This window comes from Myxine glutinosa, chromosome 7 (assembly GCF_964187855.1).
Source record: "Myxine glutinosa chromosome 7, kmMyxGlut1.1, whole genome shotgun sequence".
NCBI classification, from domain to species: Eukaryota; Metazoa; Chordata; class Myxini; order Myxiniformes; family Myxinidae; genus Myxine; species Myxine glutinosa.
The window spans coordinates 33,286,522-33,306,261 of NC_136267.1; the positions used below are offsets into that span (position 1 = coordinate 33,286,522).

At 42.1% G+C, this 19,740-nt stretch overlaps 1 protein-coding gene across 11 annotated transcripts in view; it reads left to right on the forward strand.

Annotated features, from left to right (window-relative positions):
• The window catches only part of LOC144892916 (coagulation factor XIII B chain-like), a 199,118-nt gene extending 180,513 nt beyond the window's left edge, over nt 1-18,605 (forward strand). For 4 of the 11 annotated variants that reach the window (XM_078781402.1, XM_078781404.1, XM_078781409.1 and 1 more), the window contains one exon: nt 15,279-18,605. In XM_078781402.1, the coding sequence (XP_078637528.1) occupies nt 15,279-15,604 (326 nt within the window). In that variant the 3' untranslated portion in view covers nt 15,605-18,605. The remainder of the gene's footprint in view (nt 1-15,278) is intronic. The other 7 variants (XR_013624040.1, XR_013624042.1, XR_013624041.1 and 4 more) reach the window with 5 other exon arrangements.
• Nucleotides 18,606-19,740: the final 1,135 nt, after the last annotated feature.

The following is a 19,740-nucleotide window of genomic DNA, read 5'->3' on the forward strand; positions in this document are numbered from 1 at the left end:
ACTGTTTACAGATCTGGGAAGCACTCATCAAGGGCATTCATATGAGGTATTACTTGATATGGTACCTACGATTTCAAAATTTGACCTTGGGGTCAATAATTTTCGACCTCCAGCGCTAACCATGAAGGTCAAGGCCGATCGCCACCAAAAACTAATCATCTGAGCGCCGGACCATATACTAGATTCCCATGAAGTTTGGAGACGATCCGATCAAAGTTACTCAAACAATTAGTGTTTCGTCGACCTCCATGATTGGCCGCAAAGTGACCTTGACCTTTGACCTTGACCTTCATAATTTTGTGTGCTGAAGGGTATCTCTAAAAGACTCTGATATGCGAACTTACAAGAGTTTCCAAAGGGAACTGTGCTCTACAGAGTGACCTAAACAATGCGAACTAAAGCAATACAATATACATGAAAAGTGCAGTTTTTTCGTCATAACGCCGTCAAATGACGTCACATTGTCAAACTAGTTATATGTTTGGAAAGCACTCAACAAGGGCTTCAATTTGAGGTACTACTCGATATGGTAACTGAAACTTGAAAATTTTACCTTTTGGTCAAAATTGAATGACCTTCAAAATGACCTTGAAGGTCAAGGCCGATCGACACCAAAAACTAATCAACTGAGCGCCATACCACACCCTATATACCCACCAAGTTTGGAGATCATAAGATCAAAGTTACTCAAAAAATAAGGGTTTCGTAATTTGACCTTGGGGTCAATAATTTTCGACCTCCAGCGCTAACCATGAAGGTCAAGGCCGATCGCCACCAAAAACTAATCAGCTGAGCGCCGGACCATATACTAGATTCCCATGAAGTTTGGAGACGATCCGATCAAAGTTACTCAAAAAATAAGGGTTTCAACATTTGACCTTGGGGTCAATAATTTTCGACCTCCAGCGCTAACCATGAAGGTCAAGGCCGATCGCCACCAAAAACTAATCAGCTGAGCGCCGGACCATATACTAGATTCCCATGAAGTTTGGAGACGATCCGATCAAAGTTACTCAAAAAATAAGGGTTTCGTCGACCTCCATGATTGACCACAAAGTGACCTTGACCTTTGACCTTGACCTTCAAAATTTTGTGTGCTGAAGGGTATCTCTATAGGACTCTGATATGCGAAGTTACAGGAGTTTCCAATAATAACTGTGGTCTACAGAGTGATCTAAACGTGGAAAAAAAATGATTAACCACAAACAAAAAAACAAAAAAACAAAAAAACAAACATACAAACTGACTAATACATCTTGCAAAAACTTCGTTTTGGCAAGATAATAAAACATCACCCACAGGGTGAACCGTATCTTGCCAGGGTTTCGTTGACCTCCATGATTGACCGCAAAGTGACCTTGACCTTTGACCTTGACCTTAATAATTTCGTATGGTGAATAGTATGTCTTCATGACCAACGCACATGAAATATTGAAAGATTTTGATGAGAACTGAGGAAATAATTTTTTCATGAAAATTCCGTTTTTTCATCCTGACGTCATCAAATGACGTCATAGCGTCAAACTGTTTACAGATCTGGGAAGCACTCATCAAGGGCATTCATATGAGGTATTACTCGATATGGTACCTACGATTTCAAAATTTGACCTTGGGGTCAATAATTTTCGACCTCCAGCGCTAACCATGAAGGTCAAGGCCGATCGCCACCAAAAACTAATCAGCTGAGCGCCGGACCATATACTAGATTCCCATGAAGTTTGGAGACGATCCGATCAAAGTTACTCAAAAAATAAGGATTTCAACATTTGACCTTGGGGTCAATAATTTTCGACCTCCAGCGCTAACCATGAAGGTCAAGGCCGATCGCCACCAAAAACTAATCAGCTGAGCGCCGGACCATATACTAGATTCCCATGAAGTTTGGAGACGATCCGATCAAAGTTACTCAAAAAATAAGGGTTTCGTCGACCTCCATGATTGACCACAAAGTGACCTTGACCTTTGACCTTGACCTTCAAAATTTTGTGTGCTGAAGGGTATCTCTATAGGACTCTGATATGCGAAGTTACATGCGAAGATATGCGAAGATATGGTACCTACGATTTCAACATTTGACCTTGGGGTCAATAATTTTCGACCTCCAGCGCTAACCATGAAGGTCAAGGCCGATCGCCACCAAAAACTAATCAGCTGAGCGCCGGACCATATACTAGATTCCCATGAAGTTTGGAGACGATCCGATCAAAGTTACTCAAAAAATAAGGGTTTCAACATTTGACCTTGGGGTCAATAATTTTCGACCTCCAGCGCTAACCATGAAGGTCAAGGCCGATCGCCACCAAAAACTAATCAGCTGAGCGCCGGACCATATACTAGATTCCCATGAAGTTTGGAGACGATCCGATCAAAGTTACTCAAAAAATAAGGGTTTCGTCGACCTCCATGATTGACCACAAAGTGACCTTGACCTTTGACCTTGACCTTCAAAATTTTGTGTGCTGAAGGGTATCTCTATAGGACTCTGATATGCGAAGTTACAGGAGTTTCCAATAATAACTGTGGTCTACAGAGTGATCTAAACGTGGAAAAAAAATGATTAACCACAAACAAAAAAACAAAAAAAAAATAAAACATCACCCACAGGGTGAACCGAATCTTGCCAGGGTTTCGTTGACCTCCATGATTGACCGCAAAGTGACCTTGACCTTTGACCTTGACCTTAATAATTTCGTATGGTGAATAGTATGTCTTCATGACCAACGCACATGAAATATTGAAAGATTTTGATGAGAACTGAGGAAATAATTTTTTCATGAAAATTCCGTTTTTTCGTCATGACGTCATCAAATGACGTCATAGCGTCAAACTGTTTACAGATCTGGGAAGCACTCATCAAGGGCATTCATATGAGGTATTACTCGATATGGTACCTACGATTTCAAAATTTGACCTTGGGGTCAATAATTTTCGACCTCCAGCGCTAACCATGAAGGTCAAGGCCGATCGCCACCAAAAACTAATCAGCTGAGCGCCGGACCATATACTAGATTCCCATGAAGTTTGGAGACGATCCGATCAAAGTTACTCAAAAAATAAGGGTTTCGTTGACCTCCATGATTGACCACAAAGTGACCTTGACCTTTGACCTTGACCTTCAAAATTTTGTGTGCTGAAGGGTATCTCTATAGGACTCTGATATGCGAAGTTACATGCGAAGATATGCGAAGATATGGTACCTACGATTTCAACATTTGACCTTGGGGTCAATAATTTTCGACCTCCAGCGCTAACCATGAAGGTCAAGGCCGATCGCCACCAAAAACTAATCAGCTGAGCGCCGGACCATATACTAGATTCCCATGAAGTTTGGAGACGATCCGATCAAAGTTACTCAAAAAATAAGGGTTTCAACATTTGACCTTGGGGTCAATAATTTTCGACCTCCAGCGCTAACCATGAAGGTCAAGGCCGATCGCCACCAAAAACTAATCAGCTGAGCGCCGGACCATATACTAGATTCCCATGAAGTTTGGAGACGATCCGATCAAAGTTACTCAAAAAATAAGGGTTTCGTCGACCTCCATGATTGACCACAAAGTGACCTTGACCTTTGACCTTGACCTTCAAAATTTTGTGTGCTGAAGGGTATCTCTATAGGACTCTGATATGCGAAGTTACAGGAGTTTCCAATAATAACTGTGGTCTACAGAGTGATCTAAACGTGGAAAAAAAATGATTAACCACAAACAAAAAAACAAAAAAAAAATAAAACATCACCCACAGGGTGAACCGAATCTTGCCAGGGTTTCGTTGACCTCCATGATTGACCGCAAAGTGACCTTGACCTTTGACCTTGACCTTAATAATTTCGTATGGTGAATAGTATGTCTTCATGACCAACGCACATGAAATATTGAAAGATTTTGATGAGAACTGAGGAAATAATTTTTTCATGAAAATTCCGTTTTTTCGTCATGACGTCATCAAATGACGTCATAGCGTCAAACTGTTTACAGATCTGGGAAGCACTCATCAAGGGCATTCATATGAGGTATTACTCGATATGGTACCTACGATTTCAAAATTTGACCTTGGGGTCAATAATTTTCGACCTCCAGCGCTAACCATGAAGGTCAAGGCCGATCGCCACCAAAAACTAATCAGCTGAGCGCCGGACCATATACTAGATTCCCATGAAGTTTGGAGACGATCCGATCAAAGTTACTCAAAAAATAAGGATTTCAACATTTGACCTTGGGGTCAATAATTTTCGACCTCCAGCGCTAACCATGAAGGTCAAGGCCGATCGCCACCAAAAACTAATCAGCTGAGCGCCGGACCATATACTAGATTCCCATGAAGTTTGGAGACGATCCGATCAAAGTTACTCAAAAAATAAGGGTTTCGTCGACCTCCATGATTGACCACAAAGTGACCTTGACCTTTGACCTTGACCTTCAAAATTTTGTGTGCTGAAGGGTATCTCTATAGGACTCTGATATGCGAAGTTACATGCGAAGATATGCGAAGATATGGTACCTACGATTTCAACATTTGACCTTGGGGTCAATAATTTTCGACCTCCAGCGCTAACCATGAAGGTCAAGGCCGATCGCCACCAAAAACTAATCAGCTGAGCGCCGGACCATATACTAGATTCCCATGAAGTTTGGAGACGATCCGATCAAAGTTACTCAAAAAATAAGGGTTTCAACATTTGACCTTGGGGTCAATAATTTTCGACCTCCAGCGCTAACCATGAAGGTCAAGGCCGATCGCCACCAAAAACTAATCAGCTGAGCGCCGGACCATATACTAGATTCCCATGAAGTTTGGAGACGATCCGATCAAAGTTACTCAAACAATTAGTGTTTCGTCGACCTCCATGATTGGCCGCAAAGTGACCTTGACCTTTGACCTTGACCTTCATAATTTTGTGTGCTGAAGGGTATCTCTAAAAGACTCTGATATGCGAACTTACAAGAGTTTCCAAAGGGAACTGTGCTCTACAGAGTGACCTAAACAATGCGAACTAAAGCAATACAATATACATGAAAAGTGCAGTTTTTTCGTCATAACGCCGTCAAATGACGTCACATTGTCAAACTAGTTATATGTTTGGAAAGCACTCAACAAGGGCTTCAATTTGAGGTACTACTCGATATGGTAACTGAAACTTGAAAATTTTACCTTTTGGTCAAAATTGAATGACCTTCAAAATGACCTTGAAGGTCAAGGCCGATCGACACCAAAAACTAATCAACTGAGCGCCATACCACACCCTATATACCCACCAAGTTTGGAGATCATAAGATCAAAGTTACTCAAAAAATAAGGGTTTCGTAATTTGACCTTGGGGTCAATAATTTTCGACCTCCAGCGCTAACCATGAAGGTCAAGGCCGATCGCCACCAAAAACTAATCAGCTGAGCGCCGGACCATATACTAGATTCCCATGAAGTTTGGAGACGATCCGATCAAAGTTACTCAAAAAATAAGGGTTTCAACATTTGACCTTGGGGTCAATAATTTTCGACCTCCAGCGCTAACCATGAAGGTCAAGGCCGATCGCCACCAAAAACTAATCAGCTGAGCGCCGGACCATATACTAGATTCCCATGAAGTTTGGAGACGATCCGATCAAAGTTACTCAAAAAATAAGGGTTTCGTCGACCTCCATGATTGACCACAAAGTGACCTTGACCTTTGACCTTGACCTTCAAAATTTTGTGTGCTGAAGGGTATCTCTATAGGACTCTGATATGCGAAGTTACAGGAGTTTCCAATAATAACTGTGGTCTACAGAGTGATCTAAACGTGGAAAAAAAATGATTAACCACAAACAAAAAAACAAAAAAACAAAAAAACAAACATACAAACTGACTAATACATCTTGCAAAAACTTCGTTTTGGCAAGATAATAAAACATCACCCACAGGGTGAACCGTATCTTGCCAGGGTTTCGTTGACCTCCATGATTGACCGCAAAGTGACCTTGACCTTTGACCTTGACCTTAATAATTTCGTATGGTGAATAGTATGTCTTCATGACCAACGCACATGAAATATTGAAAGATTTTGATGAGAACTGAGGAAATAATTTTTTCATGAAAATTCCGTTTTTTCATCCTGACGTCATCAAATGACGTCATAGCGTCAAACTGTTTACAGATCTGGGAAGCACTCATCAAGGGCATTCATATGAGGTATTACTCGATATGGTACCTACGATTTCAAAATTTGACCTTGGGGTCAATAATTTTCGACCTCCAGCGCTAACCATGAAGGTCAAGGCCGATCGCCACCAAAAACTAATCAGCTGAGCGCCGGACCATATACTAGATTCCCATGAAGTTTGGAGACGATCCGATCAAAGTTACTCAAAAAATAAGGATTTCAACATTTGACCTTGGGGTCAATAATTTTCGACCTCCAGCGCTAACCATGAAGGTCAAGGCCGATCGCCACCAAAAACTAATCAGCTGAGCGCCGGACCATATACTAGATTCCCATGAAGTTTGGAGACGATCCGATCAAAGTTACTCAAAAAATAAGGGTTTCGTCGACCTCCATGATTGACCACAAAGTGACCTTGACCTTTGACCTTGACCTTCAAAATTTTGTGTGCTGAAGGGTATCTCTATAGGACTCTGATATGCGAAGTTACATGCGAAGATATGCGAAGATATGGTACCTACGATTTCAACATTTGACCTTGGGGTCAATAATTTTCGACCTCCAGCGCTAACCATGAAGGTCAAGGCCGATCGCCACCAAAAACTAATCAGCTGAGCGCCGGACCATATACTAGATTCCCATGAAGTTTGGAGACGATCCGATCAAAGTTACTCAAAAAATAAGGGTTTCAACATTTGACCTTGGGGTCAATAATTTTCGACCTCCAGCGCTAACCATGAAGGTCAAGGCCGATCGCCACCAAAAACTAATCAGCTGAGCGCCGGACCATATACTAGATTCCCATGAAGTTTGGAGACGATCCGATCAAAGTTACTCAAAAAATAAGGGTTTCGTCGACCTCCATGATTGACCACAAAGTGACCTTGACCTTTGACCTTGACCTTCAAAATTTTGTGTGCTGAAGGGTATCTCTATAGGACTCTGATATGCGAAGTTACAGGAGTTTCCAATAATAACTGTGGTCTACAGAGTGATCTAAACGTGGAAAAAAAATGATTAACCACAAACAAAAAAACAAAAAAAAAATAAAACATCACCCACAGGGTGAACCGAATCTTGCCAGGGTTTCGTTGACCTCCATGATTGACCGCAAAGTGACCTTGACCTTTGACCTTGACCTTAATAATTTCGTATGGTGAATAGTATGTCTTCATGACCAACGCACATGAAATATTGAAAGATTTTGATGAGAACTGAGGAAATAATTTTTTCATGAAAATTCCGTTTTTTCGTCATGACGTCATCAAATGACGTCATAGCGTCAAACTGTTTACAGATCTGGGAAGCACTCATCAAGGGCATTCATATGAGGTATTACTCGATATGGTACCTACGATTTCAAAATTTGACCTTGGGGTCAATAATTTTCGACCTCCAGCGCTAACCATGAAGGTCAAGGCCGATCGCCACCAAAAACTAATCAGCTGAGCGCCGGACCATATACTAGATTCCCATGAAGTTTGGAGACGATCCGATCAAAGTTACTCAAAAAATAAGGGTTTCGTTGACCTCCATGATTGACCACAAAGTGACCTTGACCTTTGACCTTGACCTTCAAAATTTTGTGTGCTGAAGGGTATCTCTATAGGACTCTGATATGCGAAGTTACATGCGAAGATATGCGAAGATATGGTACCTACGATTTCAACATTTGACCTTGGGGTCAATAATTTTCGACCTCCAGCGCTAACCATGAAGGTCAAGGCCGATCGCCACCAAAAACTAATCAGCTGAGCGCCGGACCATATACTAGATTCCCATGAAGTTTGGAGACGATCCGATCAAAGTTACTCAAAAAATAAGGGTTTCAACATTTGACCTTGGGGTCAATAATTTTCGACCTCCAGCGCTAACCATGAAGGTCAAGGCCGATCGCCACCAAAAACTAATCAGCTGAGCGCCGGACCATATACTAGATTCCCATGAAGTTTGGAGACGATCCGATCAAAGTTACTCAAAAAATAAGGGTTTCGTCGACCTCCATGATTGACCACAAAGTGACCTTGACCTTTGACCTTGACCTTCAAAATTTTGTGTGCTGAAGGGTATCTCTATAGGACTCTGATATGCGAAGTTACAGGAGTTTCCAATAATAACTGTGGTCTACAGAGTGATCTAAACGTGGAAAAAAAATGATTAACCACAAACAAAAAAACAAAAAAAAAATAAAACATCACCCACAGGGTGAACCGAATCTTGCCAGGGTTTCGTTGACCTCCATGATTGACCGCAAAGTGACCTTGACCTTTGACCTTGACCTTAATAATTTCGTATGGTGAATAGTATGTCTTCATGACCAACGCACATGAAATATTGAAAGATTTTGATGAGAACTGAGGAAATAATTTTTTCATGAAAATTCCGTTTTTTCGTCATGACGTCATCAAATGACGTCATAGCGTCAAACTGTTTACAGATCTGGGAAGCACTCATCAAGGGCATTCATATGAGGTATTACTCGATATGGTACCTACGATTTCAAAATTTGACCTTGGGGTCAATAATTTTCGACCTCCAGCGCTAACCATGAAGGTCAAGGCCGATCGCCACCAAAAACTAATCAGCTGAGCGCCGGACCATATACTAGATTCCCATGAAGTTTGGAGACGATCCGATCAAAGTTACTCAAAAAATAAGGATTTCAACATTTGACCTTGGGGTCAATAATTTTCGACCTCCAGCGCTAACCATGAAGGTCAAGGCCGATCGCCACCAAAAACTAATCAGCTGAGCGCCGGACCATATACTAGATTCCCATGAAGTTTGGAGACGATCCGATCAAAGTTACTCAAAAAATAAGGGTTTCGTCGACCTCCATGATTGACCACAAAGTGACCTTGACCTTTGACCTTGACCTTCAAAATTTTGTGTGCTGAAGGGTATCTCTATAGGACTCTGATATGCGAAGTTACATGCGAAGATATGCGAAGATATGGTACCTACGATTTCAACATTTGACCTTGGGGTCAATAATTTTCGACCTCCAGCGCTAACCATGAAGGTCAAGGCCGATCGCCACCAAAAACTAATCAGCTGAGCGCCGGACCATATACTAGATTCCCATGAAGTTTGGAGACGATCCGATCAAAGTTACTCAAAAAATAAGGGTTTCAACATTTGACCTTGGGGTCAATAATTTTCGACCTCCAGCGCTAACCATGAAGGTCAAGGCCGATCGCCACCAAAAACTAATCAGCTGAGCGCCGGACCATATACTAGATTCCCATGAAGTTTGGAGACGATCAGATCAAAGTTACTCAAAAAATAAGGGTTTCGTCGACCTCCATGATTGACCACAAAGTGACCTTGACCTTTGACCTTGACCTTCAAAATTTTGTGTGCTGAAGGGTATCTCTATAGGACTCTGATATGCGAAGTTACAGGAGTTTCCAATAATAACTGTGGTCTACAGAGTGATCTAAACGTGGAAAAAAAATGATTAACCACAAACAAAAAAACAAAAAAACAAAAAAACAAACATACAAACTGACTAATACATCTTGCAAAAACTTCGTTTTGGCAAGATAATAAAACATCACCCACAGGGTGAACCGTATATTGCCAGGGTTTCGTTGACCTCCATGATTGACCGCAAAGTGACCTTGACCTTTGACCTTGACCTTAATAATTTCGTATGGTGAATAGTATGTCTTCATGACCAACGCACATGAAATATTGAAAGATTTTGATGAGAACTGAGGAAATAATTTTTTCATGAAAATTCCGTTTTTTCGTCATGACGTCATCAAATGACGTCATAGCGTCAAACTGTTTACAGATCTGGGAAGCACTCATCAAGGGCATTCATATGAGGTATTACTCGATATGGTACCTACGATTTCAAAATTTGACCTTGGGGTCAATAATTTTCGACCTCCAGCGCTAACCATGAAGGTCAAGGCCGATCGCCACCAAAAACTAATCAGCTGAGCGCCGGACCATATACTATATTCCCATGAAGTTTGGAGACGATCCGATCAAAGTTACTCAAAAAATAAGGATTTCAACATTTGACCTTGGGGTCAATAATTTTCGACCTCCAGCGCTAACCATGAAGGTCAAGGCCGATCGCCACCAAAAACTAATCAGCTGAGCGCCGGACCATATACTAGATTCCCATGAAGTTTGGAGACGATCCGATCAAAGTTACTCAAAAAATAAGGGTTTCGTCGACCTCCATGATTGACCACAAAGTGACCTTGACCTTTGACCTTGACCTTCAAAATTTTGTGTGCTGAAGGGTATCTCTATAGGACTCTGATATGCGAAGTTACATGCGAAGATATGCGAAGATATGGTACCTACGATTTCAACATTTGACCTTGGGGTCAATAATTTTCGACCTCCAGCGCTAACCATGAAGGTCAAGGCCGATCGCCACCAAAAACTAATCAGCTGAGCGCCGGACCATATACTAGATTCCCATGAAGTTTGGAGACGATCCGATCAAAGTTACTCAAAAAATAAGGGTTTCAACATTTGACCTTGGGGTCAATAATTTTCGACCTCCAGCGCTAACCATGAAGGTCAAGGCCGATCGCCACCAAAAACTAATCAGCTGAGCGCCGGACCATATACTAGATTCCCATGAAGTTTGGAGACGATCCGATCAAAGTTACTCAAAAAATAAGGGTTTCATCGACCTCCATGATTGACCACAAAGTGACCTTGACCTTTGACCTTGACCTTCAAAATTTTGTGTGCTGAAGGGTATCTCTATAGGACTCTGATATGCGAAGTTACAGGAGTTTCCAATAATAACTGTGGTCTACAGAGTGATCTAAACGTGGAAAAAAAATGATTAACCACAAACAAAAAAACAAAAAAACAAAAAAACAAACATACAAACTGACTAATACATCTTGCAAAAACTTCGTTTTGGCAAGATAATAAAACATCACCCACAGGGTGAACCGTATCTTGCCAGGGTTTCGTTGACCTCCATGATTGACCGCAAAGTGACCTTGACCTTTGACCTTGACCTTAATAATTTCGTGTGGTGAATAGTATGTCTTCATGACCAACGCACATGAAATATTGAAAGATTTTGATGAGAACTGAGGAAATAATTTTTTCATGAAAATTCCGTTTTTTCGTCATGACGTCATCAAATGACGTCATAGCGTCAAACTGTTTACAGATCTGGGAAGCACTCATCAAGGGCATTCATATGAGGTATTACTCGATATGGTACCTACGATTTCAAAATTTGACCTTGGGGTCAATAATTTTCGACCTCCAGCGCTAACCATGAAGGTCAAGGCCGATCGCCACCAAAAACTAATCAGCTGAGCGCCGGACCATATACTAGATTCCCATGAAGTTTGGAGACGATCCGATCAAAGTTACTCAAAAAATAAGGATTTCAACATTTGACCTTGGGGTCAATAATTTTCGACCTCCAGCGCTAACCATGAAGGTCAAGGCCGATCGCCACCAAAAACTAATCAGCTGAGCGCCGGACCATATACTAGATTCCCATGAAGTTTGGAGACGATCCGATCAAAGTTACTCAAAAAATAAGGGTTTCGTCGACCTCCATGATTGACCACAAAGTGACCTTGACCTTTGACCTTGACCTTCAAAATTTTGTGTGCTGAAGGGTATCTCTATAGGACTCTGATATGCGAAGTTACATGCGAAGATATGCGAAGATATGGTACCTACGATTTCAACATTTGACCTTGGGGTCAATAATTTTCGACCTCCAGCGCTAACCATGAAGGTCAAGGCCGATCGCCACCAAAAACTAATCAGCTGAGCGCCGGACCATATACTAGATTCCCATGAAGTTTGGAGACGATCCGATCAAAGTTACTCAAAAAATAAGGGTTTCAACATTTGACCTTGGGGTCAATAATTTTCGACCTCCAGCGCTAACCATGAAGGTCAAGGCCGATCGCCACCAAAAACTAATCAGCTGAGCGCCGGACCATATACTAGATTCCCATGAAGTTTGGAGACGATCCGATCAAAGTTACTCAAAAAATAAGGGTTTCGTCGACCTCCATGATTGACCACAAAGTGACCTTGACCTTTGACCTTGACCTTCAAAATTTTGTGTGCTGAAGGGTATCTCTATAGGACTCTGATATGCGAAGTTACAGGAGTTTCCAATAATAACTGTGGTCTACAGAGTGATCTAAACGTGGAAAAAAAATGATTAACCACAAACAAAAAAACAAAAAAACAAAAAAACAAACATACAAACTGACTAATACATCTTGCAAAAACTTCGTTTTGGCAAGATAATAAAACATCACCCACAGGGTGAACCGTATATTGCCAGGGTTTCGTTGACCTCCATGATTGACCGCAAAGTGACCTTGACCTTTGACCTTGACCTTAATAATTTCGTATGGTGAATAGTATGTCTTCATGACCAACGCACATGAAATATTGAAAGATTTTGATGAGAACTGAGGAAATAATTTTTTCATGAAAATTCCGTTTTTTCGTCATGACGTCATCAAATGACGTCATAGCTTCAAACTGTTTACAGATCTGGGAAGCACTCATCAAGGGCATTCATATGAGGTATTACTCGATATGGTACCTACGATTTCAAAATTTGACCTTGGGGTCAATAATTTTCGACCTCCAGCGCTAACCATGAAGGTCAAGGCCGATCGCCACCAAAAACTAATCAGCTGAGCGCCGGACCATATACTAGATTCCCATGAAGTTTGGAGACGATCCGATCAAAGTTACTCAAAAAATAAGGATTTCAACATTTGACCTTGGGGTCAATAATTTTCGACCTCCAGCGCTAACCATGAAGGTCAAGGCCGATCGCCACCAAAAACTAATCAGCTGAGCGCCGGACCATATACTAGATTCCCATGAAGTTTGGAGACGATCCGATCAAAGTTACTCAAAAAATAAGGGTTTCGTTGACCTCCATGATTGACCACAAAGTGACCTTGACCTTTGACCTTGACCTTCAAAATTTTGTGTGCTGAAGGGTATCTCTATAGGACTCTGATATGCGAAGTTACATGCGAAGATATGCGAAGATATGGTACCTACGATTTCAACATTTGACCTTGGGGTCAATAATTTTCGACCTCCAGCGCTAACCATGAAGGTCAAGGCCGATCGCCACCAAAAACTAATCAGCTGAGCGCCGGACCATATACTAGATTCCCATGAAGTTTGGAGACGATCCGATCAAAGTTACTCAAAAAATAAGGGTTTCAACATTTGACCTTGGGGTCAATAATTTTCGACCTCCAGCGCTAACCATGAAGGTCAAGGCCGATCGCCACCAAAAACTAATCAGCTGAGCGCCGGACCATATACTAGATTCCCATGAAGTTTGGAGACGATCCGATCAAAGTTACTCAAAAAATAAGGGTTTCATCGACCTCCATGATTGACCACAAAGTGACCTTGACCTTTGACCTTGACCTTCAAAATTTTGTGTGCTGAAGGGTATCTCTATAGGACTCTGATATGCGAAGTTACAGGAGTTTCCAATAATAACTGTGGTCTACAGAGTGATCTAAACGTGGAAAAAAAATGATTAACCACAAACAAAAAAACAAAAAAACAAAAAAACAAACATACAAACTGACTAATACATCTTGCAAAAACTTCGTTTTGGCAAGATAACAAACAAACATACAAGCTGACTGATACATCTTGCAAAAACTTCGTTTTGGCAAGATAAAAACAAACAAACAAACAAACAAACATACAAGCTGACTGATACATCTTGCAAAAACTTCGTTTTGGCAAGATAAAAAGTGGTTAGTTATGGACTGTTGTTTTGTGATAAGAAGGTGATTGGGGGCTGGTGAAGATTGGATCACGGCTCTGCAGACCAAGTGAACAGAACTCCACCAGGTATATGGGAATCACATCAATTAAATTATTGCTCAAAGGGAGGTGATAGAGCAAAATGAAGAAGATTGTCATGTGGACCGCAAGGCTAACCTCCGCTCTTGCAGGGAAATGGCTTTGGGAGGCTAGTTGTTGTTTTTGGTAGACTCTAGGTTCTAAAACCTAAGGCAAAATGCATAGGAGGGTAAAATTGGTGATTGCGGATGGAGATTAGTTAGAGAACTTGGAGACGATTTCGTTATTTTTCAGATAATTTTTCCAGTGGGTTTATACTGGTGTGAAATTCGCGTATCTAGGAAGGAAGGGAAAAAAATGTCCAGGTATTGATAGGATAACAGTGAAATTTTGAAGTGAAGTGAAGGATAACAGTGAAGTGTTAGTGTGTTCGTTGCGATTTTTGGGAATGTCAGGGTATTGTCGTACATGGATAATTGACTATGCGTTACTAGCAAAACCTCTATATGAGGCGACGAAAAACGACCAGCCACAGATGGTGAACTGGACGGACAATCGAATACGCTGCTATGAAGGACTCAAACGAGCCCTGGTAACGGCCCCAACTTTGGGCCTTCCCGATTATAAAAAGGCCTTCACACTTTTCACCCATGCAGTAGAGGGATTCGCGCAATCCGTATTAACTCAGACTCATGGAGATAGGGAACGTCCAGTAGCCTATTTCAGCAAAAAGCTTGATGCGGTAGAACAAGGCTTTCCGCTGTGTTTACAAGCCGTGGCGGCTGCCCGATACGCAGTTGAGCGGACGGCCGACATAGTAATGGGACATGCTGTCCTTTTACAGGTACCGCATTGCGTCCATACACTACTACAACAGCGAAACACACAGCATCTCACAGCCACTCGACTGATGCAAACAGGGCGCTAAAGCGACTGCCCAGACAGACGTTCCGACATCCGCACCTACAGAGTTCGATGTAATACAATTACAAGCCGCGGCCTCAAACGTAGAACATCAAGATTGGATTAAATTGGGAGCTCAGCGCCCCGCAGAAGGACAAATGTGGACGATTAATGACAAACCCGTGGCACCGCGAGCTTTATTGCCATGGTTGGCACGCATGGCGCATCAAAATGGCCATGTGTGCCATAGGGGGGTGATGAGGCAGGTCACTTCCACCTGGGCAGCACCAGGCCTTTCGACTGTGGTTACCATGGTCTGTCGCTCGTGCGCTATATGTCAACGGCATCGGCGCCAGTGGATATGGCAGCCCTTGAATTACCTATCATGGATGACATGCTTCTAAAGTTTTGCATAGGTTTGTCCCATGTGGCGTGCAGCATACATGAACGCGTTCGGGAGGCCCTACCGGAGCCAGCAAGCAAGCCTATCCACACCTTCGAGGCAGGAGATTACGTGCTGGTGAAGCATTTCACCCGTAAGACTGCGCTCGAACCAAGGTGGACGGGGCCATACCAAGTTCTTCTGATCACACCAACAGCGGTGTTTTGTGAGGGCAAGTCGTCCTGGGTACATGCCACACATTGTAAGTTGGCCATACCCACAAACACAGACACCTCAAACGCACCACCACAGATCGAGGATGCTGCACCACCGCCTGTTAGGGGTGGCAATCACACTTAGTTTAATATACTGCTTTGCCAGCACTGGGGACACGAGGGCATGGGCGAACACGGAGACATATGCATATGGCGACCAAACCGTTAAGGTCTACCGGCAGAGAGTTATCTGGGGTCAGAGGATAAATATACCCTGCTGCCATGTAAAGGAAGACGTATGGACACGGATAATGTGGAGGGCGTTGTACACAGACTCACATGGAAGGAAGACAGGTTTTGCTGCCCTCAGTCGTCTGAAGCAAGCGCCACGACAAGGCAGCGCACCAATAGTAAACATGGCCAGGCCAGGTTACAAATGGGGAAAGGACTCGAACAATTTAACCACGCATGTATTACTGAACAGCGGCACTACTCTGATACTACAATGTGAATTCATGACGTCACAGACCCCCTACGATTATAGGCCACCATGCATCTCACACATATTAATTCCGCACCCACGGATCGAAAGCAAGAAAAAGCCAAAGGAAAATACGTATTGGACAGTGACCCCTGCAATGGCGAAGGTACAGAACCGATCACGTTGTTGGATGTGCATGCATTTTCCTCACACCAGTACGACAGGGATAGAAATGGTAGTGCTGCCCCTGTCCCTACGAGATATGTGCTCAGGACCCTTGCGTACCCCATGTCTGACCACAACCTTGGAACTGATAGGCCCAAAATCCCCAGCAGTGTGTTCCCGGGAGTTTCGATATACCCCACCCATTAAGCAGGCTTTGTTAGACAAACCACCTGATCCAGTCTGGGTGACAGAGCAAAAGGAACGGGTGTGTCTTATAGGAAAGGGACACATTCAGATGGGAACCTCGGAATGTACCCATACCCTGCCATCCGACACCAGAGGGAGAGAAAAGGGAGGCCCCCTTGTAATAACCATAGATGACCAAGCCCAGCATAACGTAACCAAGCTAACCATATCTTGGGGAACACCAAGCGCCACCCGCGTTGAGATCAGTAAATGCATGGCCTCGGCCCTTATCCCACCCCATGGAGTAATGTTTATTTGCGGAAATAAAGCATATCCATACTTACCCGACCAGTGGGGAGGGACTTGTTATCTGGGATCCATTTTTCCCAAGGTAAATTTGGTAAATCATGTATTATTAGATGTAGGGAAGATGATTAAAAGGAAGGTATTTTCGGAAATTGGTGAAAGTAAATATGGCATTTGAATTTCCAGACACGACACAGGAAATGCGGCTATGAATAAGCCAACCATCTGAGAGATAAGGTAACTAAATGCCAATTGGTGGGACGGGGGGGCTAGGAATTTGATCATGGTGTGTGTAAGAAAGTATTTTTCAGGATGGACGATGAAGAAACCGCCGTCGGAAGACCATGATCTTGACCACAGAGGCCGTCGACCTGAATGGGCCCTTCAACAAGGCAGTTGTGACCAGCGCTCCAGAAAATTGTATTGAATTTTGTGATGACTGTGATACTTGTGTTGATCCCATGTGGGAACTGGCTGCTGCCTGTATTGATTTTTGTGATGACTGTGATACTTGTGTGGAAAACCCCTTGCGTGTACTGGCTAACGCCTCTTATGTATTATGAATGATTGGCGAATAGATAGTCTCGCATTAGTAATGGAACGAATTGGAAACGAAACCCGAATCGCAGAACTACAATTGGAAAACGAATTAGTGCATATGCGAACGATGGTGATGCAGAATCAAGTGGCTTTGGATATGTTATTGGCAGAAAAGGAAGGAGTATGTGGGGAAAACGATGAACCTATTGATGCTTGGGATTCTGATAATGATGATTTTAGTTGGGATGATTATACCTGTGATTTAGAAAGTGTAGGTTCTTTTAAAGGTTATTGCTATTATGCCAGCAGTAAGGAGCGGATGGCAAACATGTATCCGGAAGAACCACCCTCACCACCACTTACACCACCCAGCAATCACATGTACAAAGCTTGATGGCATTGGACGTCGATTGTTTGCCCTAATTCGCGAGGACCACGCCTGCATAAAGAGGGCCCCTAAATCTGGCTGGCAACCGGGTCGCACCTATGCCGCTGCGAGGGTGGATTCGGAATCCGGCCGGGCGGCAGCAATCTCTTAAACCAGGCGCCGTCGTCGCGAATGATGGCTAACAATTCATACGTTGAATGTTAGATGGCCAGTTAGGGCCGATATCTTTCTTGAGCATGCGTGATGCTGTATCGCGCCTGGCATGTGACTAATTGGGATGCTGACCACTGGGGTATACGGTGTCTTTCCAAGGAGTTGTCTTGTAAAGACAAAGGAAGGAACTGTTAGCCATTAGGGTTTAAACCCCATGACTCAATTGAGTATAACATCTGAAATTATATATCGTGCTTCTGAAAAACTGATTTGAACTCAGCTGCAGGCAGAGGAGAGTGGACAAAATGTGGTTTCGAGGCTCGACGTGCAGGGTGGATCCTTAGCCCAGTAAGCAAGTCCTTGAATGTATGTGCCAAACAGTAGATAATATGCTCGCGACCCACGTACAGGGAAAACATGTCGCCAAACGCCTCCTTCACGAAGGGAATAATTAATTATATATCTTTGTAGTTTCTAGTATGTCTCCTAAAATCAAGGATGTAACCAACCTCGGGAGAAATATAGACATTACATATCCTTGATTTTTATTGTATTCAGCACGTGTATCCAATCATTCATCTACCATTTAGCCTAGTGTATGAGAATATTTTCTTCGACCTGTGCTCGGGTCTGATATGTTTAGATAAAGAGCCAAAAAAGCTCAGCCCATCCAATGCTTACATCTGTTTGTCTAAGTTTGGCCTTCTGTAGGAAGGGACAATGGGAGGTGTTGTCGTTATGGCCCAGGTTTTGCTATGTCTTTAGCGCAGATTCTTGTCTGATATTTTGCTATAAATGAAATGCCTTTTTGCTCATTTTTCAGCGAGTGTCTTGAGAAATTGCCCACTGCGTGTTAGGCGGCGCATTCTTGAGCCTCGCTCCACACTGTGTGTTTGTAATCGATTTTATTAAACATTGTCGCTCTGATTCTTCTTCTTCTTCCTTCCCATGAGGTCTTCGACCGACATATGTATGTATGTATATATATATATATATATATATATATATATATATAGATATATATATATATATATATATATACATATATATATATATATATATATATATATATATATATATATATATATATATATATATATATATGACAGGTTAGGGTTAGGGTTAGGGTTAGGGTCCCCCTAACCCTAACGTCAACCCTAACCCTAATATATATATATATATATATATATATATATATATATATATATATATATATATATATATATATATATTATAATAGCCGTAGATGATTCTGTCTGTCTGTCTATCTGTTGGGTGTCTGTCCGGGGTATGGCTTACTCGGTTTGCAGAGTAGCTCCACCCATAGCTCCACCCATTCTGGGAGAGGCTTCATGTAATTATAAACAAATATCCACCATTTTATTAACTTGCATAGCTTTGAGGCCTGTTTTGTAGGCCCGTGGTGTGTTGCTCTCTCTCCCAGTTTTATTTCAAATCAAATTCGATATATCATTTCATTTTTCACAGTCGCTAACATAGTTTTAGACTCGGTTGAAAAAAAACGGGAAGAAAATCCGGTGAAAGTTGCCCTTTATAGAACGAAATGAATTCTAAAACGCCTGTAACTTCAAGGCCATTGAGTCTCTCTCACGCCTTTATCTCCAATCTAAGTCACCATATGATTTCATTTTTATCGATGGTTTTGGACTCGGTGTCAGCAATAATTGAGAACATTCCACACACGCGGGAAAATGCAGAGATATATTTTTAAAAATCGCGTCATGGTGTATGATACACCACCCAACATGACACCGCCGGCAACGTGTCGATATATATATTAAAAATTCGCTTTTGCTTTTCCGTTAAGATATATTACTTTTTCGTTTGATGACAGTCGTCACAAAAACATCAACAATGATGCCGACATATATTTCTTCGTTTTAATTTCATTCAACATTATTAGCCAGAAGTAAAATATGTTTCAGGAAATTACCGAGAGATATTTCTTCGTTTTTTTAAATTAGTTATGTGCGCATACACTTTAAATAGGTTTATTTGAAATCTTTAATTTTCCACAATATAATTTACTTGCCATTTATCA